The following is a 25,756-nucleotide window of genomic DNA, read 5'->3' as shown; positions in this document are numbered from 1 at the left end:
CACATTCTTGTCTGACATTGGCTTCGCAACCCAAGATATGGTAGAAGGTGATTCAGAACAAACACCTCAAAGTCAGACATCAAAATTAGAAAATGCAATAAAAAAGGTAAAAAGAAGGAGAGGAAATGTATAACTAGATAAGCATATAAATGCAGCCTGAAGAAGCAAAGGAATCAATAGAACAAGATTCGATAGACATGTCTGAAATGCTAAAACAAGATTTAGAGTGACTGAAGGTTTAACGAGAAACAGAATTGAAATTGAGTTTACTTTTAATCGCGAAGACTCATTTAGATGTGTGAACAAGTAAAAAATATCTTTTTTGGCTCTAAAAACAAAAATCTTTTTATTGTAGAATATGATGAATTGGGAAAATATAAGAAATGAAGTTGATGTTTGTATCAATGAATTTAAATAAAGAGAAATGTAATTTTTTAAAAGTTTTCGCGCATGAATTCAAAGAAAGCAAAGTTATCAGGATGAGGACCATATTTGTAAACAAATTGAGAAGCCAAGTAAGCACCAAAGATGGCCTTGACATAGCTTTCGGGTACACGTTCAAGCAAGGTCTCAAGACCCAATTTCTCCAAAAGTAACTTGGGGAAGGCGCGCTCCAAGACGGTGGTACGAAGAGAAACGTTATCCCAAAGACCAGAGCTTTGTAATTGTTCTTGAAGTTGAACGATAGCATTGGAGAGTTCATCAGAAAGGACCGAGATAGGTGTCTTGGTACGTTTGTGTTCACGCCAGAGAGCTTCGAATTCAATAGCAGCATTGTGTTCAATGATCTTTTGTACTTCCTTGACATATGCCTCATAAAATTCGGGTACAACGCCGTTCTTGACACACATCAGCTCTCCAAATTCATCATCCTTGAAGGCCAAGGCAGCCAAGACTTCAAGTGAGGAAGAGGTCACACCACCTTTATTGGCAGAGGCATCCTTGAAGATAACAATACCGGCCTTTTCAAGACGAAGACGAGCTTCTTGGGTGAAGAACAAGTTGGCGCCTTCAACAATGTATTTGAAAAGAGGAGCACCACCATCGTTGGCCATCAAAGCCTGCACGTTATCAAGACCGACAGATTCAGGACGACCACCACAAGGGACAAAGACAGTGGCTTGTGCAAGAGGGTTGGTGTGGAAAGTGTTTCTGAAGAAAAGACCGTTTTCGACAAGCGTACCATCGGGCAAAGTTACGTTTTCTTCATCTACAAGAACACGGAAACCAGACTTGGATAACTTGCTAGCATCAAAATTGCTGATCATCAAACGATGATTGGCAAGACGACTGAGTTCATCACGGTTGATACCTTCACTGTCGTAAAGAACACCAGAGCCATCGACGATAGCGATCGTCTTGTCCTTGGAGATTTTGATTTCATTCGAACCCAAGTCACCATCAGGGCCACCGGTCTGAAGCTTTGTACAGGCCTCTTCTTCCAAACCAAAGGTACGGTAGATACCGAGGACATATTGATGAACAGAGCGAGTTGTCATACCATAGAGATCGTGAGGGATACCACCAAGAGATTGTGATTTACCGGTTGTGAAGGCCTTCCAGAAGCTGGCGCCACGTCTGCGAGCGTGTTGAGAGGCCCAGTCCATGTATTCAGCAGTACCTTCATCAGGACCAAAGAATAAGATTTCAGGCTTCTTGGTCAAGTCAACCAACTTGTCCTTGATGCCGATCGTTTCCCCATCAATCAACAAGTCCAAGATGGAATCCACATACTTTTCAAAGGCGACCAAAGGCTTATCTTGTTGATCGATATCCAAGAGAATGGTACCCTTAGAACCACCTTCAGGAATATCCTTGTTCTTGCGTTGTTGGGTAGCAGCCAAGTTGTAGTTTTCATCAAACAAGGTACGCAAGTTAATCGAATAAGCTTCTCTGTTTCTTGAGCGAATGATACGAATACCACCACGAGCAACGTCGCCGAAACGAAGATGGAAACCACGGAATTCGGAACCTACGACGAGGAACATACCGTAAAGAGGGGTAGGATATTCAATGTCGGGCAAGAAGCTGGGATCCATACGGAAAGAGAGAGCAACCTTGGTGGATTGATAAAAGTTGGTCTTGAGGACATGACGGTTGAAGGTCAAGAAGGATTCAAAGACGAGTTGTTCGTGAGCATTGGAAGTCATGGACTTGATCTTTTTGCTAATGTCTTCAACAGAAAGCATTTCGATGTTGGTCAAACGTTGATAGGAGATGGTAGGTTCAAGTGTGGCCTCACGCTGGTTGACATAGTGTGTGGTAGCAAAGTTAGCATACAAGACCTTGATCAATTCAGGGTATCTCTTCATGATGTCCAAAATGTATTCACGAGTAAAGGTATCTTGACGTAAACGCTTCTTTAATTTGGAAAGGACTTCTTCGTGGACAGGGTTGGAGCGATCCAGGATGGAGGTCAAACTCAGGTATTCTTTACCCAAACGATTTAAAAAGTGTTGAGCAAAGATCCAACCAACGTAACCATAGACCATTTCTTGAACAGAAAGCTTGTTTGTTTGAAAGTATTGTTGAAGGGGAGTCTTGGGAAGACAGTATAAGAGAGAAGCTTCCTTCATGACTTGATAGATAGTGTGTTCAATAGGGGCTGATTTGGTATTAGGTACAGGGTGCAAGTAGAGACCGATGATTGTCACGCCATTAGAAAATTGTTCTAGAATGATTCCTTAGTAACCCCATTTTTTCTTTTTCATTTTCTATTGACACTTACCAACATATTTACGAGTGGAGTATAAATCATAATAGTGGTACAAATCAGAAATGGCAGAAAAGAATCCCTTTGTGCTTCTTTGACGATAACCAATAATCAATCGACGTTCACGAGAACCCTTGACTTGATACATTTCAATGACAGGACCTGTACGTTGAAGAACACTTTGCATGACTTCTTCATAAACTTTGAGGGTATGTTCGGTAGCTTTCTTTAAAAAGTTTTTATCGCCCACTTGTTTGATATCTGTCTCTTGTTCAGGTGAGGGAGTCGCGTTTTCAAATTCACATTTTGTTACAAAGTAACTACGAATTTGAGAGGTCAAACCGCCACCGTTGGAACTAGAACGATAAGACTCGACACGGTAGGCTTCAGAAGGGGTTGAGATGTCCAAGAACTTTTCATCGATCGTCTTTTCATGCTGAGGACCATAGATTTGAGAAACACCAGGTTCAGAAGAATGGATATAGACAGCAGCATCTTCAGTTTCCTTTTGTAAGTTAATGTCAAGTACGTTTTCATTCTTGGTATAAGCCAACACTTTAGCACCATACAAAGCCATGATATGGTTAGAGATGTTTTCACACTTTCAAGTGCGAAATAGTAGTCGTCGATATTTAAATTACTAATACAACGTACACTTAGCTTTCCTCTTTCACTGTCTCCTTTTTTTTTCCACTTTATTTTACCTGTAAAACCAAGATACTTCATTCTTTACTAATTCTTTAGGAAGGAAACCAAGTTGTTCGAGATGATCACATACTTTGACCATTTGACTTTCTTTATCAGCAAACACATTAGCGGCATAGCCACTTTCATTATTAACAAGGTGTAATGTATCCTTCATCTTTTTTTATAAACTAATTGTATTATAACGAAAAGAAAAAAAAAAGAAAAAGAACGAGTTTTTTGGTATTTATATTAAAAATAAAATGCACACAAACAAATAAATGTCAGTTTAGTACAATTCCCTCGTCATGAGTCAGAGATCTCATTTTTAAGGCACAGCTTTCACTGAACACGATTTGAAAGCAAAATAACGCAATTTTTATTGGACGAATCGTGTGAAAAAGTTACTGGCTTTGATTTGTTTCTTTTTTTTTCTTTTAATAGAAATTGTCTTTATTTACTTGAGAATAAAACGAGTTGAAAGAAGAGAATAAAATAGGGGAGAGCTTCAGTAGATAGATTTAGACTTGTATTTAAGAAAATCCTTTAGGTTCACTTTTCATTTTATCTCCTTTTTTTTTTTTTGAAGTGCGGGGTAATAAAAAGAACGAAGGCAACTTCCCATTTCTTGCAGTGGGTCCGAGGGAGTATCATTGTGGGAAAAAAAAAAAAAAGTCCTAGAAATAATTTTGTGGGGTAAAACCATGTCACGGATGGTGATCAAGAGTAGAGAATGATCACTATTGGTCTTTGCTCTTTCTCTTTTTCTTTCTTCTTCTCACAACAGCAGACATTCAACTTGACATTGTATGCTTTTACTTTTATAATCAAGTTTTATTTGTGCAGGAAAAAACATCAACTTTATTCCCGTTTTAGTGTTTTACTGACTTATTTTTGGGGGCTGCAAATGAATAATTTTTTTTTTCTTTTCCAGAAACAAATCAAAAGTGAGTAAATGATGATGAATCATCTTTCATGAACCATAACGAAGCTTGGACCACACGGGATAACTCTTGTACATATTATATGCCAGTCACTCCATGGAGTGAATCACTGAACGCAAAAGTTTCATCCCACACACACATACATCTTGTACTCTAATTTCATTACTTTACTATGACCTCATAATTTCTCTGAATTTATAATTTAGAAAGGGTCCCAACAATAAAGCCATTTTTAAATGCAATAGTATGGTTCTAACGCTTTTTATTACAATTTGAGATGATTTTGATAAATACAATCAATCCTCTTTGTATAAATCAGGATACTCAATATAGACTCAGTATGTAAAGAATTCTATTATTGCAAAGTATGACAAAAAAAGGGCTTTGCTCCATCAAAATATTATAGAATTCTTTTTGAGATACGTTTAATAAAACATGGCCTGTAGAACAGAAACATGATCCTATTTTCATATGCATAGGGTTCCCTTGATTTCTTTTAAGGGTAATTCTGGGATCTGTGGAGAGCTAAGCATAACTCACAAACTTTTGACTAAAATAGCAAAAAAAAAAAAATTGAGTTTAATGACCTTTAGAACTAGAAATGGATGCTGTTGAGCGATTACTCACCAGGAAAAGAATGTGTGTTTAATTAATAAAGTATGCATTGTTTCAAAAAGAATATTTCTTGACTTTTCCTCACTTTTTTTTTTTTTTTTTTTTTTTTTTCTATAATCACGCCAAACTCAAAATGACACAAGTGCTGGTTTATTCAGTAACAATCTAGACGAGTGTACCCATTACACGAACAACATCACATTCTATACTAATTCTATACTATTGGGTACTGTTATCCTATGGGGCCTGTACCTGGCTACTTTAGAACCAAATTCTAGATTAACAAAAGTGATTTAGGTTGTAGACTTTTCATATGCAAACATCATTTAAAAAAGGAAAAAGAATCTTTTAGGGTTGAAACAGATTGGATAAGAAGAAGAATACGTGTTGCTCAGTAAGTTACATGATATGTGCAAGTATTCTCTACTCTTGATTTCATCAACAGCAAAGGATGAGATGTCATCAAAAGAGGTTTGAGTATAAAAAAAAGGGGGGTAGAAATCGATCAGCGCTATCTATTTTAAATATCGCATGAATGTAAATAAACATTATGGTTCCAAAGTATTCTTGTACACTTTACAATTCAATAGCATAGAACCATTCAAATAGATGAGAATTCCTTTTTATTATTTCTTTTTTCCATTTTAATAGTGTCCATGTGTCTCACTTGTGCTATATTCACTTTTTATTCTTTAGTCATCAAAATAATGTTTATTGATGACCCACCTTTTTTTTTTACAAGACAGACCTATTTCAGATGTGATGGCAAATAAGAGGAAGGTTCTTTTGATAGTCACTATGGCTACAAAGAATGAATAGCTTGATTGACTGCGATTGCATCCAAGCATCGATTCGGCATAAAAGGGAAGATGCAGTGTAACGAAAAGAAGAAGGATAGGTATTGTGTTACTCGCAAAGTGGAGGGGGGAATGTGTAAAAATTTATTTATTATCAAAAAAAAACGTTATTTTGCTATATTTTCTCTAGTTAATGATGGCATGACATTAGGCTGTTGTTCAGAAGGATGTCTTTCACTATATTCATGTCTTCTATTGTTTGCTGGTTCATAATGATGAGAATACATTGAATTGTTATATTTTGGTCTTGACTGCCAATCATAATGATGACTATAACCAGGATAGCTATCTAGAGTCATAGAAGAAGGTGGAGGTGGAGGTGGTAAGCTGTGAAAGAGTGAGTTGATATGACTTTTTTTTATTTTATTTTCATACCTCTGATGACCATAAGGTGATGAGTGATGACCATAAGGCTGAGAATAGTAAGGATGATCTTGAGCAGAAACAGGAGGTGGGGGTGGGGGTGGATGATGAGGGTGATTCATATAAGGTGACCCATGTTGAGAATGATCTACACTTGAATGGGTGCTATTATTTGAAGCCATCCTGATCCTATTCCAATTGTCTTGTGAAGAAGGCGGGTGATGACCTTCTTCACCTCTTTGCCAATAATAAGGAGAAGGATGATGTGATTCTTCTTTAAGGTGACTGTTACCGTTTTCATTATAATCATGGTGATGATGATGATGATGAGGGTATGTTTCTGTGGAAGCAGCAGAATGAGTTCGTTCATGAGGTCCAGAGAAGTAGTGTTGTGAAGGCTGAGGAGGCGCGATAGGAAGATGAGGTGTTCCAGGGTATGAGTGAGGATGGGACATGGGCGTAGTAGGTGCGGTTGGTGTAGCTGCAGAAATCGTAGGTGGAGCCATGTGTCCATAATTGGGATAATTGGGATACTCGTATGGAATGTATTCATCAGGTTGGAACATTTCCGGATTGTTATGACCAGCATACGTATTATTGTTATTTGTTCCTTGAGGTCGACCATAAGGAATTCCACTGTTGGGAGTAGTAGGACCCGAAGTGGACAAGTGATGCATGTTATTGGCTGTATTTATCACACGTGGTAGCCTAGGGGTCGTGCCATCTGTTTCAGCATAATGACCAGGACTTCTACCACGAACGACTAAAGGAGAGGAAGAGGTAGTCGCAACGGTCACTATGTTACCACTTTTGAGTTTCGCTATCAATTCCATCACAACCACATAATATTGTTGGGCAGCACGTCTTTTGCCATTGTTAGCCGTAGCCGTCTTGAACTGCAAACGTTCAAAGGTCACAATGGTCTGTCCAGAGCCTACAGCGCTGAACCCAAGGTTTCCTCCAGGACGAATAGGTTTAGGCAAAGGCGTTGTCTGTGGACCTTTATCACGTTTGGGTGTATGTTGAATGAGTTGAACAGTCTTATCACAATCAGATAATCTAGCATTGACGCCCAACATGAAACAGTCAATTTCTTCTAGTTGTCCACTGATAGTCTTTGCATAACAAGGATATTCTTGTCCTTCATACAATACGCCGATACCATCCAAAGAAAATGAGCCACTTACTTGAAAGTAATTACGACGATAACAAGTCCAATCGTTATCTGCTAAGAAAAAGCCACGATCGACTTTAGTATAAAGACGAACATCAATGCTAATCATACGAGTTTAGTGACATACAGATTGATTGTAGTTAAATTATGTTTACCAAGACTGTCTATCTAAAGAAAATATATTCTGTAAATAGACAACAGGGCCAAACGAAGGACATTGATCAGTGTAAGACTCTTTACGGCTTCTTCTTAGTAGTGGTGGTTGTGTTGGTGTAACCACATCGTATTTTTGAGTTTCCAGGGGTAGTTGTGGGGAAGGAGGGTAGTGATTATCAGCTGTATCAGAAACAATCTCCTGACCTGTAGGTGGTAGTGGTGGAGTGGCAGTTGGTTGAGGTGTATTTGGTTGTGATGACATGACTAAGATGGCAAACAAGAGGAAAACACAAAGACCAAAAAAAAATGTCAAAAAAAAAAATATTTTACAAATGTGGAACGCAACACAGGCTATAAAATGTTACATACCTATTCGGAGATGGCAGTGAGTCTTGATTTGCTCGTGAATTTAACTTGAAGACTATAGCAACTAAATAATCAGTTATAAATGGACCTCTTGACAAAATAAACGTCCAAAACAAAAAAAAGAGGGGGGGAAAAAAGGGAAAAGAAATTAGAAAAAATAGAAAAAAAAAAAAAGTTCGAAACCGGGGCTTGTTTTGCTGATGTCAAAAAAAAAAAAAAGATTTTTCAGACACCCTCTTTTTTTTTTTTCCAAAAGATCATTAAAGTATCTTTTTTTTATTATTATTATTTCAATCCCTTTTTTAATAATAATTTCATTTACTGTTTAATATATTAAAAAAAAAAGAAAGGATTGCTTTATGGTTTATTATTAGATTCAAAAATTAGTTATAAAGCGGAGTTATAGATTCAAACATTGATAAAAAAAGATTTCAATATACGCTTAGCCAATGAATGAAGAGTTCTAATGTGCAATTTAATATCTGTACATGTAAAACCATCACCAATGGACATTAACAGAAAGTAAACAAAAAAAAAAGAAAGTATAGACAATGTAACAAGTTACACAAACACAAGTTCATGTAATAGAAAGATGTGTAAAGACAAATCAAAACATGTTTGAACAAGTTCTACAAGTAAATAGAACCAGTCAACAAAGTCTATTTTATAAAACAGGCAATCTTGTATCTAAATCAATAGCGTTGTTTGAAATGAATCAAAGAAATTTAAAACATAATCACATTTGACCTATTTATTTTTTTTTTTTTTTTTGAAAAAAAAGGCACCAAGGATAATAGACTGTATTGATTATCTACATTAAAAGATGATATTCATCGATATAAAACATGCGATCAAAATGATTTATGGATCACTGAGAAAACGACCAGCGGACACATAGACCGAATACAGCATTTTCAATGTTTGGATGATACACGAAAACATATCTTTTGATTCTTGAAAACTACAATTGTATGACAAATAAGGATGCTATTTGCTAATAGTCAACTTCTTTTTTAGATGTTTGTTACATTCAGGGCCCAAAGGGATCACATCACTCAACCATTTTCGTATTACAACATCAGTTTACACCCTTGATGTGACACAAGCTGGTTAAGGCGTATGTTGTGTTTGGCATTGGCTTGAAATTTTTATGCAGAATTTTTATTGTTTTCGAGGGATAGGATGAGGTATTGACTTCAAATAAGATGACATGCTCCATTCTCATGTTTATAAAAACTTGTAGCTTGTGACTTTTTATTAGAAAGAAAGCAATCTTTGATTGTCTGTTCACATAAAGATATTTGTTAGAATATGGATTTGGGAATAGTGTGTTTATTATACATCTTGTACGGATTGTCATCATCATTCATTTTTTGTGTTACAGGAGTTTAAGACTTATTTTTTCGCCAAAAACTATCCCTTAATATGTACAAAGGAGTACAGTAAGATGGTTCGACAGCATTCTTTATGCATTGTGTTATCTGATGCTTACATGTTATTAAACACAAAGAGATGAAGCTTGTGTTCTTTATGAATGATTATAAATTAAAATTCACGGGCTTAATTAGGTTAAAAATTATGTAATCAATTTGAACCCAAAATAAATCAGTCATTTCAACAGTGCCATAGAATGGATTGTATACAAATAAATGATATTGAAATAGTCTAAAATAACATCCTCTTTTAATAATCAGTGTTCATCTAAAATTTCAAAGCAAATAATATACAAACAAGACTACAAAAATACAATTAAACCTGATAAAGAATAGAGCTTACTATCATAAAGTGAATCAAACGTTCAAAACCCTTTAAAAAGAGGGAGGCAGTGATCAGGTTTAAGGAAATCACTGTCTTTTTTTTTTATTTATTTATTTCTTATTGAAATCCCTAAAGGTGGCTCCAATAAAAAAGGAAGGGAAAATAGACATAGTTTACAAGATAAGATTGATTAAAGATAGGTTTCAGAATACCTTGATGTGGCTTTGTGTACCTTACCTTTTATATCCTCAGCAAACGCCACGTATTCAGATGCTCGCTAAAGTACCCAAAAAAAGAAAGTTGCATGTGAGTTGATTGCTGCGTCTTGTGTGTAACGACAACTGCTTAGCAACCATTCAATTTTCGGGCATTCTCGCGTTGGACACTTCACGTTGTCTAAATTTGTGGATGGCATTGATCTGTCAATTTTCGTTTCGTTATATGTTCACCTTTGTTCCGCACTCAAATTGATTAATATTAAGATGTACTACATGACAATAAAAAAATTTTTTTAAAGGCTAAAATAAACTAGGTTCATAAATTTCTATAGATTTTATTGATAATAATAGATAAAAAGTATATGCTTTGTTTCAATAGAATAAATAATAAAAGGAGAGTAGAGGGATATAAGAGGAATGTACAAGGGATCAATAATATATTAGGAAAGTTTTTTTTTTCTTTTTTTTTCTTGTATAAATAGGGCCTTAAGGGGGGTATATGCAATAGAATAACAATTATTTACATTAAAATACAGTTTTTGTTTTGATTTAAATCATGGAGCCATCAATTTCGAATGTGCCAACAATTTTTCTGTTACTATCTCTGATTCTCACCATCCAGTTTCCATTGGGTAATTTGATGTAAAAGTTAGAATAGCCTTGTCCTGAATAATCCATTATGTTCTTTGATGAAGGGGTTGTCACAGCTGTTTCAAGCTCTGTTGAAGCCAAGCTGAAGGATCCATTTGTTGGGGTTTTTATCAATTCATCATCGCTATTGCTGCTATCAGTTGATATCGTATCGTTTCTTTCTAATGCCATTGGAATCATTAGCTTTAATTCAGGCTTCTTTTGGCGAGAGAAAATGCTAATTTTGCGACCCATAATAGTAGGTCTCTTTTGTAATAATGTAGAGAATGATAATTTTCGATTCATTTTTTCTTGAAAAGTATTTAAGAATATGTTTGGATAAATATTGTCAGTTTCTTGATTATAGAATTGAATGCTGTCAGTCATTGTTGTATGAAAAAATAAAATAAGAAGGGAAAGATGAGAAGGTAAAGAATGGAAAAAGAGGCGCGATTTTATATGCGCGCTTAAATTGTAGCACAAAACAAAAAAGGAAGTGGGCGAAGCTGCGGAAAAATTTTTTTTTGATCATTTGTATCCTTTGATTGTTTCATCATTATGATTAATCCAATTGAGCTTTGGCGCGCAGTTTCTACCGTAGCAACAATTACTTGGTTTTTACCAACCGCAGCTTTTTAAACAATCATTGATAACCATTCTACATATTCTTGAGGAATGGCATCCAAAACAAAGATGGCTTTTTCTTCCTTTTTTCCTTATTAAGATCCGGCCCGAGAATCCGCACAAAACTTAGCTTGTAAACCATTGTAACAATCTTCTTTCTCTTGCAATCTTTGTTTTGATTGTCTCCTAGGATACGTAATGTTGCTTTTCCCTTTTTTTTTTTAAAAAAAAAATGTTGTTTTCATTAAAACTTTTATAATTTTAGGCATAGTAGTAAAGAAAAAAAAAAGGAGACAAACAGGATCTTCGATTTATGCGGGGAGGGAGGTTTTCGCATATAAACAAAGAAGCAAAAATCATGTCCAACAAACAAGCTCGTCAATAACTTAAACATGATGCGAATAAAATCAACAAAAGGAAAGCGGCTGTTGCCAAGGTTACTAAATATTTCACATCCCGACTTTACAAAAACTTCAAAAAACGTGTATTTCCTAAAAAGCCCCACTTATGGAAACGTACGGAATAATAGACAGTACAGATAAATGGCTTTTTCTTACTTTAGCAACATTTATTTGAATCAAGATTGCCGAACTCTCGCAAATAGAAAAAATGAAGTACATATCTCCATTTATCTCAGATTCGACTGGGCTGTGTATGCAATACGTAAAAAAGGATCCACAGTCTAGCCTCTCCTATTCATCCCCCCCCTTCCTCTCTCTCCTCTCTCAGCAAATCTCGGTAGATCAGAGAAGATCAAATGACGATAAAAAAAAAGGATAAAAAGTTGTTGCACACTGACAGTTGATTCGCAAATCGTGTTGACTTAAACATCATTTCGATAGGTGAATATTAAAAGGAAGCTTTACCTTGTTTATCCAAATATACGTTATGATTGATAAAAATCTAATTTTATGTTCTTATGCTTCCTGCAAAGATCGACTTTTTATGTGGCTTCAAAATTCAATGCCATCATAAATGCGGTTAAATAGATTTTTAATTCATACAAATACCGCATATCCTTTTCCGTATTTCACCCGAAAACTAGACTTCTTTTTTATTTTTTTGGATAATTAATAAAACTTTTTTTTCTTCAATAAGCCATGTTTCGCAAAATCTAGTGTTATATTAAATAGTGTCACAAAAAGGGATTAAAGGGAAAAATATACCGAGCTGCTTATTTCTTTTGTGACGTTCTTCAAAACAAAAAGTTTATTTATAAGTCAATCCCCATTTTTTACATCATACGCCCCATAAACTGATTTGAAAGGATATAATGCTTCTATGTACTATGCCATGAATTAATCATAACTATGCCAAGCTATAATCTACTTGTTAAAGGTACTAGAAAGTTTAAAAAAATTGCAAACACAATTGACACCTTTTATTTAATAATTTCATAGGTGAATGATGCATGCAGTAGTACAAACAGTAAGCTGTCAGTGAATTACTAATCAGTTTCTTGCTCATCTTTATCAGGTTGAGCAATATTGATATCATTAGTCCCAACATCATAATCATTTTACTCTAAAGTTCTTATTAGACTTATAGCTAAGCACATATTTGTTTAGATGAGTCTATTTACTGGCAGAGAAACAATGTCGTCATCAGAAACATAATAGCTCTACAAAACTATAAATAGCTAATTAAAGTGATTCTCGTTTGACACTTGTTCTAATACACAACATTCACTTAAAAGCTACGGGAAAGCTAGCTAGTTGATGGTTTATTTTTTAAAAACTTATTGAATGAATAAAGAGAAATAAATCGTATCGCTTAAAATGGCCTTATCAGCCTAATTACCGACACAAGTGTATTGACGCCACAATCAACAAGTAAAGAAATAAAGATGAAACGATTAGCTCCTTCATTTAGAACAAAAGGGGTCCGGCGATTTCCAAAATAGGAATCTACCATCGAACCCACCGGACTAAAAGTACAACGCCCGGACCACAGCTATCATCTCTCGTGTGTTGCTATACATCCTTGATTCTGCAGAATAGATCACTCTCTCCCCCCCTTTCAACTAATTTAGGATGAAGTAAAGAATACAAGGGAATCCATCCATCTGCAACACACCAGTTAATCGATTTACATTTTAGGCTCGAGATCTGTTCCTTCTCTGGTCAAAAAATCTATCCTGCCAAGGGTAAGACCTACGTTCGTATTGACAGCAGGTAATTTTTATAAAATATTAAGATACAATTGTATTCATTCTATTTTGTTGTATAGAGTACGTACCTTTTAGAATAAAACAGACATTGTAACATTCGAAATAACAATTTGCATCATAGACTTTCCGTTTCATCAATGGTAAGACTGAATCTTACTTTCTTCAACGTTTGAACCCTCGCAAGATCAGATGGACCGCCATTTACCGTCGTTTGAACAAGAAGGGTATGACTGAAGAAGTTCAAAAGAAGCGTTCTCGTCGTACCGTCAAGCACGAACGTGCTGTTGTTGGTGCCTCTTGGGATGCCATCCGTGCCAAGCGTAACCAAAAGCCCGATGCTCGTGCTGCTGCTCGTCAAGCTGCTATTGCCAAGAGCAAGGAAGCCAAGAAGACTGCTGCTGCTGCCAAGAAAGCTAACCCCTCTGTAAGTTTTCTTTGTAGTTGATACACAATGAGATACTAATCTTCTTCAGGCTGCTTCTCAATCCAAGGTCAGCAAGCAACAAGCCAAGGGTTTCGCCCCCAAGGCTGCTGCCACTTCTCGCTAAGTTCTCTCCTATTCCTTTTTGTGCATAAACAATTTTTTTCTCTCTTCCAACTAGCTTGAATAAATAATTTGTTATAAATTTGGATGTTGATATATGTGTTTGGGAAGAATAATTGATTTAGTTTGTTTTGACCATGATTTACAGTATGACAACGGGTGAAGATCGCATAACAAATTCTATCGTCATACAATAGCTTGTTCTCTATTACATTTGAACGCGACAAAGCATAGCATACTTTGCACTTACCACGAACTGGTCCTGAAGAGTGTAGTTTGAATATTTCATCAATCTTTGCTCAAAGTTTTCTACGCAGTTGCTTTAATGGTTTTATGCATGCTTCAGTGAGACATTGAATAACTCCATTGGCAGTAGTCTTATTATATGTTGCATTATTATTATTTCTTGTATCCGTTCTAAAGGTATCCCGTATTTTTAATGCATCTCGCAAAAGAGCATCATTATTTGTCACTCGCTTTCCATTCACAAGCTGACACACTGAATACCAGAAATTTTGTTTAAAGACACAAGATGGGATTTCTTCTTGTTGATTTAAACGGACCAGTATGTAGTGATTGATAAATATGTGGACTCTGATGATTATGCTTCTTGTATCTTTTGAAGTAGTTATGATTCTTTGCTTGAGATTGTAACGATATTAGGTGCGAACATATCGATTCAGAGGCAGCTTTTTGATAAAGGGCGTTTTTTTTTATTATTTTCATCAAGATTGGTTGCAAAAATTTTGGCTTAGCTAGAAATGTGGTTTGCACATAATGGCGATCTCGAACTTTTGTAGTCTGTTTGTTTACAGCTAAAGCATTTAACATTTGGATCTCCTTGAGCACTATTCTTTGAAAAAGGAATGTGGAATTGGATATATACTCTTATTCAATTGCATACACGTGTATTTTTTTAATATCATAGTTAGCAGTGTCCGGTTCAAATAACTTGTATTTAAAGTCATGTTTTAAATGATGGTCAGCTTGACTACAATCTTTACAGCTGACATCATTGTTATTGCCATCGTCTCCTTCTCTTTGGTAATATCACTAATGCACACAACTTTTCGTCTTTTCCCTTCGATTTATTCACCTTGCTCTTCCATATCTTTTCTTTTTTTTTTTTTCCCTTCGCTATACGTATCTTTCCAAGAATTCCTTATTTCTACATTTATATTTTTAATATACAGAAAGATGAACGACGAGAACAAGACACGAAAAGGGGTAGATGCGAGAGATATCAACTTATGCACTTCTTAAGAGAATGAGATTGCACAATTTCAAGAATACTGTATCAAACCTCTTAATTGCAGTTATAAGGGGGAAGTTTGATGATTTGTTACCTTACCACTTGCCAGCCCTTCTCCAACTATAGTTTCATTTTTAATTCAGAACAACTTTTAAGTTATCGTGGTTACTTTTACTAATAAGAATAACTGTAATCGGTTGAGAGCTAAAAGGAAGCTTATAAAAACTGATACACTACCTTTAATAGCCTTTTGCTTTATAAATTGATTTTAAACGATACTACTCATCATCTATACCCGTTCTTCTAAGATTTTCAATTTTTGTTACGCCACGTAGAAATTTGACATCCGTAATGCATCATGAGGGGCAGTTCTGCAAGTCCTAGCCATAAAAATAACCTAATCTCTAAGTAACCAAGAACACAAGCAGCTTAGACCGAGAGCAACTCAAACTATAAAATAACGTATATTTTAATGCATTATTTTTCAATTTAAACATTCAACAAAGATCTTACATCGCCAATCTGTTAGGTAATTTAAAAATCAAAAGGCATAGTAACAAAAAAAAAACATTTATTTGAGAAGAAAGTTAATGCACACATAGCGATGCATACAATCCATGTAATTCGTAACTAATGGCTTATATAGTACATGGCTCACGATCAACTGATAAAATTAAGCAGTATATTTTAAGACAAGCTTTACATTGAATTTAAAACTTGAAAAATAAAATATGTTTTCTTGTCCTCATTTGTTTCTTGCTTGTTGAGCATACTATGATAAACTCATTTGTGCTGTATTCATGTTATGTAGCTTCTAGATCTATCATACTCTATAAAGCTGTTTTCATTTTTTTAAACTTTACTATATTTGTAAAAGAAGTATGCTTAAAACTATCTTGTTCAATTTGCTGTACAGTTGGCATTTGTAAATAGACATAGTTGGATTGCTTTCGATGCTTATGTCCTTGCAAGTTTGGTTGAACAAATTCATTTAACAAGGATTCTTCTATTGACACTTTGAGATATTGCTTTACAACATCTTAATGCGTTGACATTCCACAGCCATTCAAACAATAATGGCCTTACCTACTGTTAAAATTATAAGAGAGCTTGTATTGATGGTTTTTAAAAAAGAACTATTGTCTCATTAAGCTAATTTTTAAAACTGTCGTCAACAGCCAAAAACACCAGGTGTCCATAGAAGCCAATCTCACTTTCGTTGGTATACTTAGCAGCATGATCTTACATTTGAATAAACACATCCCAACTAATTACAAAAGACCACTACCTGTAGACCAATACTACACTCTCTAAGAACATGTTTCCTTGATACTATACTAATTATTTAAGCTTGTCGATTAGGCTTCATCGTATCTATTTATGTAGATACAGGCACTAATGTATATGTCGTCATTTTTTAAGTCATTGACTGCTATCAACAAATGAGTACTCGTCTTTCAGAGAATAGAAGCTAGGCTTTTGATTTTCCTGAATGTTCAATAAGATATGCTACTAGTATGATCCCAGTTTTTCTTGCCTCTTTTTTTTTTTTTTTTGGTTGTTTAATAAGAAATTTACTATTTGTTGTTTAAAATTTTTAAATGATTCACATGAATCTTTCAAATGAACAAGATAAAATATTTCATAAATTGCATATAGTGAATCACTAAAGCACTGATCAAATACGATAATGAGTGAATGAAACAAACACTGAACTATTTTGTTCCAAAAATACTATTTCAAAGGTGCTTAAGAAAACTATTTGCAAGTTCAGTAATATCAAAAGGAGTTCTTTTAAGTTAGCTGTTTTCTATAAGCTTTGACACAAAACAGTCATCGGTTTGATGTTGAAGAGTTTGAATTCTTGAGTGTTGAAAGTAAGAAAAATTTTATCCTTACTGAAGCATAACTCCACATTTTTTTTATGGCATCTCAAACTATAATCCATCTTTCCAGCTATCCAATTAAGCCAGCTAACAATGGTGTGAGAGAGTTATGACTCTCTCTCATGATTGCTTACTTAATTATGTCTTCTACAGACGTATTGATTTGGCAACTTGCTAAGAATACTACTCGTGCTGAGATATCAATACTCCATAGATTTGATACATGATAATTTGTCATTAATATAAAATATAGATTTAGAAGAGGATAGTGAATATCTTGAATTTTATAAAACCAAAAGTGCAGTTTTATAGAATACAGTAAATTTGCATGTTTTTTTATTTTATTCTTTACAGTAAGAATATGCTTTATTGGGAACAGTAAACTTACGATGTTGATAGATTTGAAGTAAAATTTAGATAAAAGCAAAAACAAGCAAGTAAAAGGATGAGAACTCTTATCAATTAATCATTACTGCTTATAATGCTTGTTTGCTTTATTTTGTAACATTTGCGGAGTGCAAACATTGTACCTTCTTTTTACTGTAGGTGGACGAAAATCCCGACTCCACGTTTTTTCTTATTTTTTCTCTCCTTTTAATACATCAGACATCAAACAATGGAAAAACCTCAAGTAAATAGCAATTAAAACATGAAAGACACAAGCTTTTCTAAATTTTATTCAGAAGGAAAAAGCATTTAGCACAGAAGATATAACAGCCATTATTAAAGAAGTAAAATATATGTGAGCTTTACTAAACCATATATTCATTTTTTTTCATAAAGGTGGTTGAAGGAGCAATAGGCGATGCAGACTATACACACACAAAGTCTCCAGGATGGAATAACGCTATTGTAGAAGGCTGTTTAAAGAAATTGAAAGACAAAAATAAGAGCTGCAAATATGTTGGTAAAGAATACTATTACTTTAAACTTTTTTTTTTGCTCATATTTATTAGTAACATGTGTTATTATGCAAAAGAAAGGTGCTGGATTCTATGCTGGAACCTCAGTCTACTGGGATAATGAAAACGATGGTAAATAATGTTTTTCTGCTTTATGTATAAAGCTAACGTGTAATATATTTTTATTAGCAAGCGCAAGTTATAGATATGAAACTAAAACATTATACGCGGTTGTCAATGTTTTTGCTTTGAGTCTATAAATCTAACTTTATATCATTTAAATTAATGGATTTCATGTTGAATCCCAATTTTTGGAATGCGTCTTGAATGTCTGCTACTTTAGAAGGTGTACTAACAACTACAACGTTGCTTGTTCTTGGGTTAAACATATTTACAAAGTATTTGTTTAATACACGTTGTAAATCGTCCAATGTGACATTCTGAAACATATAAAAATCAGTATTAAGCTTCATTTGAATTTCTATATAATTACCTGGACAGCGGTCATCATATCATGGTTGTAAGAAGCCGGCATATTCATCAAAACTTGACTTTCAAATGATAAACGAGCTGCTCGATCCATAATGCTTTCTTTATGTACTAAGCCATAGATAACAGCACTCTTGGCTCCATCCACTGCAGAAGGATCAATTTCCATTTCACCGTTGCCCAACTGCTCAACAACTAACTTGGCTTGTTCAAATGCTTTGAAGGCATTAGGAGAATTATAAATTGAGAAATAAAGCAATCCTGACTCGACGCTTTCTCTTAATCGAGTTGTATATGCTAATCCTTTTCCACGAATAAGTTTCCAGAAGATACCCTCCATGGCATCTAAAAGCTCCATCAAGACTAATGTAGGGGCAATATCAGGATCGTCAAATTTGCTGGGTCCCTTGGTAGAGTGGAATGAAAATGTACTTTCGACAGCAGGCAAGTTAACAATCAATCCTTGGTTTCCTGGTTCCTTTCCTGCATTAGAAAGGACATGTTTGGCTAAGGTAGTGGATGGCAAAGAATCAATAGTTTTTTTATCTGAAAAGTCTTTGAAAGCCGATCTAGGGCTCTCAAGACTGAGAATGTCACTAATAACATGAATTCTGATATTCTCAGGTGAACACACTAAAAAAACACTGTTAACATGCTTGACCTGTATATCCAACAATACTTACAAGTTGCACGATATTCATTCAAATCGGCCAAGACTGAAGAAGGATCTTCTTCTAATCGATCGATTACTTTTTGCAAAAATTCATTTTGATATAATATGTTGTTGGCAGCAAATAGAGACTTCTTTGGATCAAACTCGAGTGTTTGAATAGTATCATCGGCCATCTAAAAATACTAAATAAGAATTCCATCATTGACTTTTCCTTCGTATACAAGCTTACGCTATAGCCATCTCTTTTGGCTTGAGGGATATCGCTTAAGATTTGAGTTGCGACAATCTTCAATCTTTCGGCAGTAAACCTAGTATTCCATAAGATATCCTTAAGCCATTGAATAATATTTTTAAATTTTGATGTCTTTGCTTTCAGTTTGAATACAACCAATTCCTTAAATTTGTAAGTAGAAGTACCAAGGTCAGCTTCATAATATATCGTATCCTCTTCCAAGCCCTTCACAACATCTTCATAAGGAATAAGCTTCCCATCCTTTTCAATTGGAAGTGAAAAGATGCATTGAAGAAAGAGCCGCGTGTAAGGTAGTAGATGAGAAGGTATGGAAAAACCACTGATGTAAGCAGAAAGATTCACAAAGTGCGATTTAACATCTAATTACGTATTAACAAAGCGTACCAAGAACATATTGATTGCGCACTTACGATCGTATTGGATGAATAAAGGTATATCTGATTCATTGTCTTGGTTGATACAATCTTGAATGTGATTGGAACTATAATCATTCTTTCAGAAAAGCATTTCAAGTGCTGACTCTATATACTTACATATCTTTATCATTATTTCTGGCAGTTACAACGTCAATAAACTTGATAGAAGAAATTGGAGGAACCTTGAAGTTTTCTAGTAATTCCTTTGGAACTTCGACGTTGTTTTTTGCGGTTGCCTCGTCCAACTTTTTCTGAAGATCTTCTAATTTTTCTGATCCAAGGTTAGTACGCTGGCTCGTAAGACGCTGGCTTTCTTCTTCGCTCTGTTGCTTGGCATATTCTGCTGAAGGTTTTCCATATAAAATAATGTGGGGTGCATCAATATACCATCTATAATAAAATACGACATTATTTTCTTTTCTCTGTGTAATAAGGCATTTCTATTTACTTTTTGAGAACATTCAACCAATCTTTGGCTGTATACTTTGTAAGAGTATCAAGGTATTCTTGATCTTTAACAGATTCCTTCAAACTACTTCCATCCTCTGAGCCATACAAAAAATCAGAAATAGCAACAGCTGCAGCTGTATCATGAGCATCCATTTCAGCGCTTTTCAGAAGCTATACAGGTTTAACAATCTTATATGCTTTCTTCTTCTTTTTACTATTTTACCCCAAGTATTTCCTTTTCAATCACGGTTGCCATTCGTGACATATCAATGTCATTTTCAGCTACTAGGCGATTCAATGTTTTGAAAAACTCGATTGAAAGCCTTTCCATTTCTTCAATTGGCACACTTGAAGCTGTGAATGTCAAGGTGGACTTCAGGTGATCAGAGATATAAAAGTCGACATCTGTACAAAGAGGTTCTTCAATTTCAACGAATTCCCTTTGCAATACAGAAACAGATGAGTCGGTAAGGTAAAGATTCAACACCTCCAGTTCTTTTTGAGTAAAGTAGTCCTATTGAACCATTGTATAAGCTTTCATCTCATCCTTATTTTATAACCCTATTCTTTTTTCTGTTTTACTTACGCTAGATTTGGGACCATTCCATGCAATAAGCAAAGTACCCATAGATTCATCTTCATCAGCAAAAAGCACTGTTTCTTCAATGTTTTTTTCGATGTTAGGGAAATCACCTGTGTTTATCCAAGGTCTTTGCATTTCAGGAAGTGAGCCCTTTTCTAAAATAGATACTTCCACAATATCTAAAGTCTTCATGAGCTCATCTTTATCGACTTTACCAGTGACAATTAAACAAAGATTATCTGGTCTATAGTAAGATTTGTGATAATGGCGAACTTTACAAAAAAAAAAAAAAAAATAAGTAACAGTTCTAATATTGAGGGCATAACTCTTTTACTTTGTTCTACACTTAATTCTCTCAACTTTTTCATTAGCCCACCAGTAACTGATCTGTAACCACAGTTTTCTGGATAAATCAACTGCTTCATACGATGATGAATTCTTTCATCTCCAGCAGATTCACACCCTTGCATTTCTGAATAAACAACCTATTGAAAGCTATGTATTAAATATAAATTAACAAAAAAGAAAACAAAAAAACTTACACCGGCGTCTTCTCCTTTTCCATTAATATGATGTACTTCTGTATAATACCCAGATTCAGTTAATGTAGGATATAATATATGATCCACATAAATAGGTAGAAGGTTTAAAAATCCTCTTGATCCAGCTGTCAAAATCGTGTAACACGTATGATCCACATCTGTCCATGCATTAGTGCCTTGAGCAAAAGCTCTATTAGCAAGTGAATCAAGTACACCCTTTTTAAATAAATCAGTTTCTGATCTTTTTTTATATGAAACACTTACCTTATAAGGATATTGACGACTTCCTAAAAACACAAGACTGGAAAAAAAAAATTTGTTAAAAATCTTTTATAAAAGCTAGTCAAACTCACTGTTCTAGAGTATGTGGACAGCCAAAGTCATCAAATGCTACGATAATATTAGTGACAAACTTTTTGTAATTTTTTTTTTATCTCCCTTACTTTCTGTTGCCAGTGTGAAATAGCCATTGACAGTTGGGGCTAAAAAAAACAGTTCGCTTTTTAGCTATAGCTCGTAATGCACAACACATTATATAACCTTCAACATCTGCTAGTACAACAGTTAATCCAGTTTTCTCGCTTTTGAATTTTGTAAATGTGACCCCAAATTTAGTGGGCACAGTGCAGATTTCCTTGTAATTACTCATTGAAGGAAAGAAAAGAAAACGCATACCACGCGTCCAAGTGCTAAAATACAACTCAGACAAATGCATCTGAATTTTTGTTCCGCGACGAAACTCAAAAGTAAGCTCGATGCTCAAAAACAGGCTATTAAAGATACACTTTTGATCAAATGAATTATGGAATAACTGGTCCGAGCTCAATTCTAGCACAGTAGAACAGCTACCTTTGACGAGGATACATCCAGTTTTGATCTCAGAATCTGTCGATCACAGCAGCACGTACTGAAAATCACTTTTGGTAAAAGAAGTATATAATTTTAGCACTTGAGAATCGCTTCCATATAGACAGCATTAAAAAAAAAATCCGAAAATACTTGGATATTATACGAACTGGCCAAGTGATAAAAGAGATTTTCTTTTAACATTCAAAGCTCGCCCCAGCATTATTTTAGAGGTTTCATATCTACTTTTGGTTTTTTACAACCTATACCCAATTTGAAAATGTAATCTCATCAGTTCTATCAAAAAATATTCCTGTAGCAAAATAATTGCCAAATAATTCAGAAATCAATATATGCTTCCTAGGGAAAGCTTTCCGTCATATTCCAAGTTCAACAAAGCTTTCTAGAATGAGTTTTGAAGCTTCTCGACACCTCATCCAGCAAGAACTGTTTTATTGACGGCTTTACCATTCCAAGCAACCATCACGGTCTCGCCTACGCAAGACCATCCCATGCTCTATTACAGATGAAGGATGTTTATTGTGTAGAGCAATCGAAATCGATGACCATTTTTTATGATCCTTCCCAGCCAAATGATACATATGGGATAATCTATTTCATCGCTTTTTTGAATAGCATTCAATGCTATCTTATGCACAATTAGCTCAACCCATTTAAACAACATCCAAAACACTTGCTTATTGGAAAATTGACACCATTCAAAATGTTGGTTCCACTCCGTCTCCTAATGTGATAGATGCTCTCAGAGCCACGCTTTATTTTCCTTTTTTGTATAAATTTTCCCCTTCCTTCCTTTTATCTTCAAAGCTAAGCATATGTATTCTTCGTTTTTTTTTTTTTTTTTTTTTTTTTTTTTTTGGGAGGGATAATAATATATAAAAACTAAACTATAGCTAACTATACTAAATATAATAATTTCAAGAGCCAAAGAACCGACGATACCAAGGGTGGGCATCTATCACATTATTCGACTTCGTTTCGCCAACATTTTGATTGTTTGTCGTTTCTAAATCAATCTCAGTTGGCTCCACTCCGTCTCCTAATGTTGTAATGTTAAAAATAGGTGTTACAATACATTATGAGAGTAAAAGATACAGTGCGGCCGATAGATATTGTCGTTTTGAACATCAGTTTGTCACTTTTTATAATACAAAATATACAGAAAAATGACAACTTAATTTTTTTGAAAATGACAATATTTATCGGCCGCACTGTAGTTTTGTCGAATTTTTATATTTGTTGGTAGATGAAGAATGTTTTTCCGGTAAGAGACTGTTTTTCATTTGTGATCTTTTTTGGTAATAAACTTTCAAAAAACTTTCAAACGCGTTTTTTTTTTATTCTTTATTCAATAAAGCTATATATACGTTAGCATCCTTTTAGTAACATGTCATCCAACAACAACAACAACACCATTTACACTTTAGCCACCATTCACGAAGCTTTAACGCCTTCATCTTTGGATGGTGTTATGCAATTGGCTACAGGTGTCATCATCAAGGTCGACTCTGCTGCTTGGAAGGAATGCCTGGCCGAGATCAACGAAGCGTGTGCTTATGGCTGGAGGATTCTCAACTCAAACAAGCAGAAGAGAGATCTCACTGCTGAAGAAGCTAAAGCCAGAAACATCTCCCTTTGCTTTTCACAGCAATATTGCTGCCATCGTGCAGGAACTTACAGTAGGTCACAAAACTGCTGCAAGGAATCCATTTTTCTTGGTTTTTGTAGCGCACATCCTGTTACAATGGCACAAACTGCCTCTGTTCCCACATAGTAAATCTTCTACATGTCTTGAAAAATCCGAAAGAGTTTATGCCCTATTGGATAAGTATTGAAGGAAGTATGAGGCGCGCAATTTGAAAATTTGAAAAAATGAAAATTTGAACGGAATGAACTTATTTATTAATATTTAGTTGGTCCTACTTTTCTATTAATAATCTCTTGAGTTCTTTCCGGAATGTTATCTACATGTCCTTGGCAAAGATCTTTATGGAAGTCAACTCATATTTCATCAACTCGTTCCCAAAGCACATCCGTGTTCTTTGCTCTACATTCGTAATACTTGAGCTTCAACTTCAATTGATGCCGTACGTGCTCGATTGAATTTAAGTCCGGGCTCTGAGCTGGCCAGTCGTTAATATAGCTCTCTTGGTTACTACATAACTAGGCCATTGTAAATTATGCCTTGTGCTTTGGGTCATTGTCATGCTAAAACTAAATGTTGGACCAGTCGAAATTGTAGTACTTCATAGTATCACGAAGCGTAGTGTTCAAAATATGCTGGTAAACACTCGAGTTCAAGTTTCCATCGTAAATTTAGCAAGCATATCCTGGTCCTTCAGAGGCTATACAACATCAGGACATCAATTTGCTAGCTTCATGCTGGATTACAAAATGCAGGTCATGATGTTGAAAAAGGTCACTTGGCCGTTTCCAATAGCGATCAGCATCATCAAAGCCCTATACGCTGAGCTTGGTCTCATTAAAGTACACTGTTTGCTGTCAGTCACTCATTGCCTAATCCTGATGCTCCTTGACCCGTTCTAACTGATGCTACGTATGCGTTTTTGTCTGAAATGGCTTCTTTTTTTCTATCAGAAAATGGAACTCCATTGATTTCAGTACGTTAATTTCTGACTGGTATGAGATATCATAGCCAAATCCAACCAGCTCCCGGTACACCTCTTTAGAAGCCTTTAGAACCCATTCCATGACTTTTCTTTTGATTAACCGCTTCGTCACTTTGGAGACTACTGTAGGTCTACCACCTGTGTTTACTGTCCTACTTGAAAACAGCCGTCTAGAGTATCTACTAACAGTTGATTAATGTAATCCAGGCTCCTTGGAAATATCATACATTGATGTGGATGCGGTTAATGCCTGTTTGTGATCGTTTATTTTCTCCTCTGACAGCCGTTTAGGCATGCGATTGACGATAGGGTAAAAAAGAGAAATAATTTAAATAAGGGAATATAAAATTTAAAATAAAGGAATTGTAAGCGCTTTTATATACTGGCATCATTCTAATCATGTCAAGAATGTGAAAAATTATGATAGCAACCGGTTGGGTCGTATTAAAATTCGTCATTTAAAACATATGTGAACAAGTAAAAAATGTCGGATGTTCATAATACTACCTTTAGCGATCTCAAATTCCACCAATAACCATTGCCCATATCCGATAATCGACGAATAAATGCACTTTCTATTGAGGTACAAACAGTCAAGGTTTGAGATAGTTTGGTGCAGTACCCATGGACAACCAGCTGTAAAACCTGAATTTTGCAATTCCTTGCAGCAGTTTTGTGACCTACTGTATATGATAATTTTTTTTTTTGCTTTTCTTATTTTTTGACCTTTTTCTTTTTTCAACTTTTTTCATATTTTGACTTCTTTCACTTTTGCTTCGTGTGACCTCTTTATTCACTTCTATTGTGTCACGTCTTTTGTTACATTTTTAGAATGTAACACAATTATCTCTTTTGGACTTTCAAATGTAAACTAGCAACCGCAGTATAACCGCAGTACAACCGCAGTGTCTTCAGTATTAACATCATAACTGCAAGTAACAAACATCACCACCGCAGCAAACATAAAATAGTATAAATAGATCTTATATTTATTAAA

The 25,756-nt window shown here is 35.0% G+C and overlaps 7 protein-coding genes across 7 annotated transcripts; 3 read left to right on the top strand and 4 right to left on the bottom strand.

Moving 5' to 3' along the window:
• Positions 1-434: 434 nt before the first annotated feature.
• Positions 435-3,575, bottom strand: RO3G_00267 (uncharacterized protein; the record flags this gene model as incomplete). The annotated part of the gene is made up of 3 exons (XM_067654858.1): positions 435-2,671; positions 2,729-3,314; positions 3,447-3,575. 3 exons carry the CDS (start codon positions 3,573-3,575, stop codon positions 435-437), a joined length of 2,952 nt encoding a protein of 983 aa, XP_067510959.1.
• A 2,345-nt stretch (positions 3,576-5,920) lies between these two features.
• On the bottom strand, positions 5,921-7,768 carry RO3G_00266 (uncharacterized protein; the record flags this gene model as incomplete). The annotated part of the gene is made up of 3 exons (XM_067654857.1): positions 5,921-6,140; positions 6,189-7,451; positions 7,506-7,768. The coding sequence occupies 3 exons, from the start codon at positions 7,766-7,768 to the stop codon at positions 5,921-5,923; spliced, it is 1,746 nt and encodes a 581-aa protein (XP_067510958.1).
• Positions 7,769-10,397: 2,629 nt separating this feature from the next.
• On the bottom strand, positions 10,398-10,784 carry RO3G_00265 (uncharacterized protein; the record flags this gene model as incomplete). The annotated part of the gene is made up of 1 exon (XM_067654856.1): positions 10,398-10,784. One exon carries the CDS (start codon positions 10,782-10,784, stop codon positions 10,398-10,400), a length of 387 nt encoding a protein of 128 aa, XP_067510957.1.
• A 2,351-nt stretch (positions 10,785-13,135) lies between these two features.
• On the top strand, positions 13,136-13,820 carry RO3G_00264 (uncharacterized protein; the record flags this gene model as incomplete). The annotated part of the gene is made up of 4 exons (XM_067654855.1): positions 13,136-13,140; positions 13,202-13,259; positions 13,394-13,696; positions 13,746-13,820. The coding sequence occupies 4 exons, from the start codon at positions 13,136-13,138 to the stop codon at positions 13,818-13,820; spliced, it is 441 nt and encodes a 146-aa protein (XP_067510956.1).
• Positions 13,821-17,570: 3,750 nt separating this feature from the next.
• RO3G_00263 (uncharacterized protein) lies at positions 17,571-17,996 on the top strand (the record flags this gene model as incomplete). The annotated part of the gene is made up of 4 exons (XM_067654854.1): positions 17,571-17,585; positions 17,638-17,685; positions 17,738-17,861; positions 17,911-17,996. 4 exons carry the CDS (start codon positions 17,571-17,573, stop codon positions 17,994-17,996), a joined length of 273 nt encoding a protein of 90 aa, XP_067510955.1.
• A 114-nt stretch (positions 17,997-18,110) lies between these two features.
• Positions 18,111-21,911, bottom strand: RO3G_00262 (uncharacterized protein; the record flags this gene model as incomplete). Its single annotated transcript, XM_067654853.1, has 15 exons — positions 18,111-18,296; positions 18,350-18,978; positions 19,029-19,191; positions 19,248-19,630; positions 19,682-19,752; positions 19,805-20,077; positions 20,136-20,308; positions 20,361-20,651; positions 20,724-20,992; positions 21,055-21,205; positions 21,263-21,478; positions 21,527-21,563; positions 21,616-21,652; positions 21,706-21,744; positions 21,908-21,911. 15 exons carry the CDS (start codon positions 21,909-21,911, stop codon positions 18,111-18,113), a joined length of 2,922 nt encoding a protein of 973 aa, XP_067510954.1.
• A 1,605-nt stretch (positions 21,912-23,516) lies between these two features.
• RO3G_00261 (uncharacterized protein) lies at positions 23,517-24,600 on the top strand (the record flags this gene model as incomplete). The annotated part of the gene is made up of 4 exons (XM_067654852.1): positions 23,517-23,902; positions 24,043-24,216; positions 24,382-24,439; positions 24,505-24,600. 4 exons carry the CDS (start codon positions 23,517-23,519, stop codon positions 24,598-24,600), a joined length of 714 nt encoding a protein of 237 aa, XP_067510953.1.
• Positions 24,601-25,756: the final 1,156 nt, after the last annotated feature.

This window comes from Rhizopus delemar, genomic scaffold (assembly GCF_000149305.1).
Source record: "Rhizopus delemar RA 99-880 supercont3.1 genomic scaffold, whole genome shotgun sequence".
NCBI lineage: Eukaryota > Fungi > Mucoromycota > Mucoromycetes > Mucorales > Rhizopodaceae > Rhizopus > Rhizopus delemar.
This window is presented reverse-complemented; position numbering and strand designations above follow the sequence as displayed.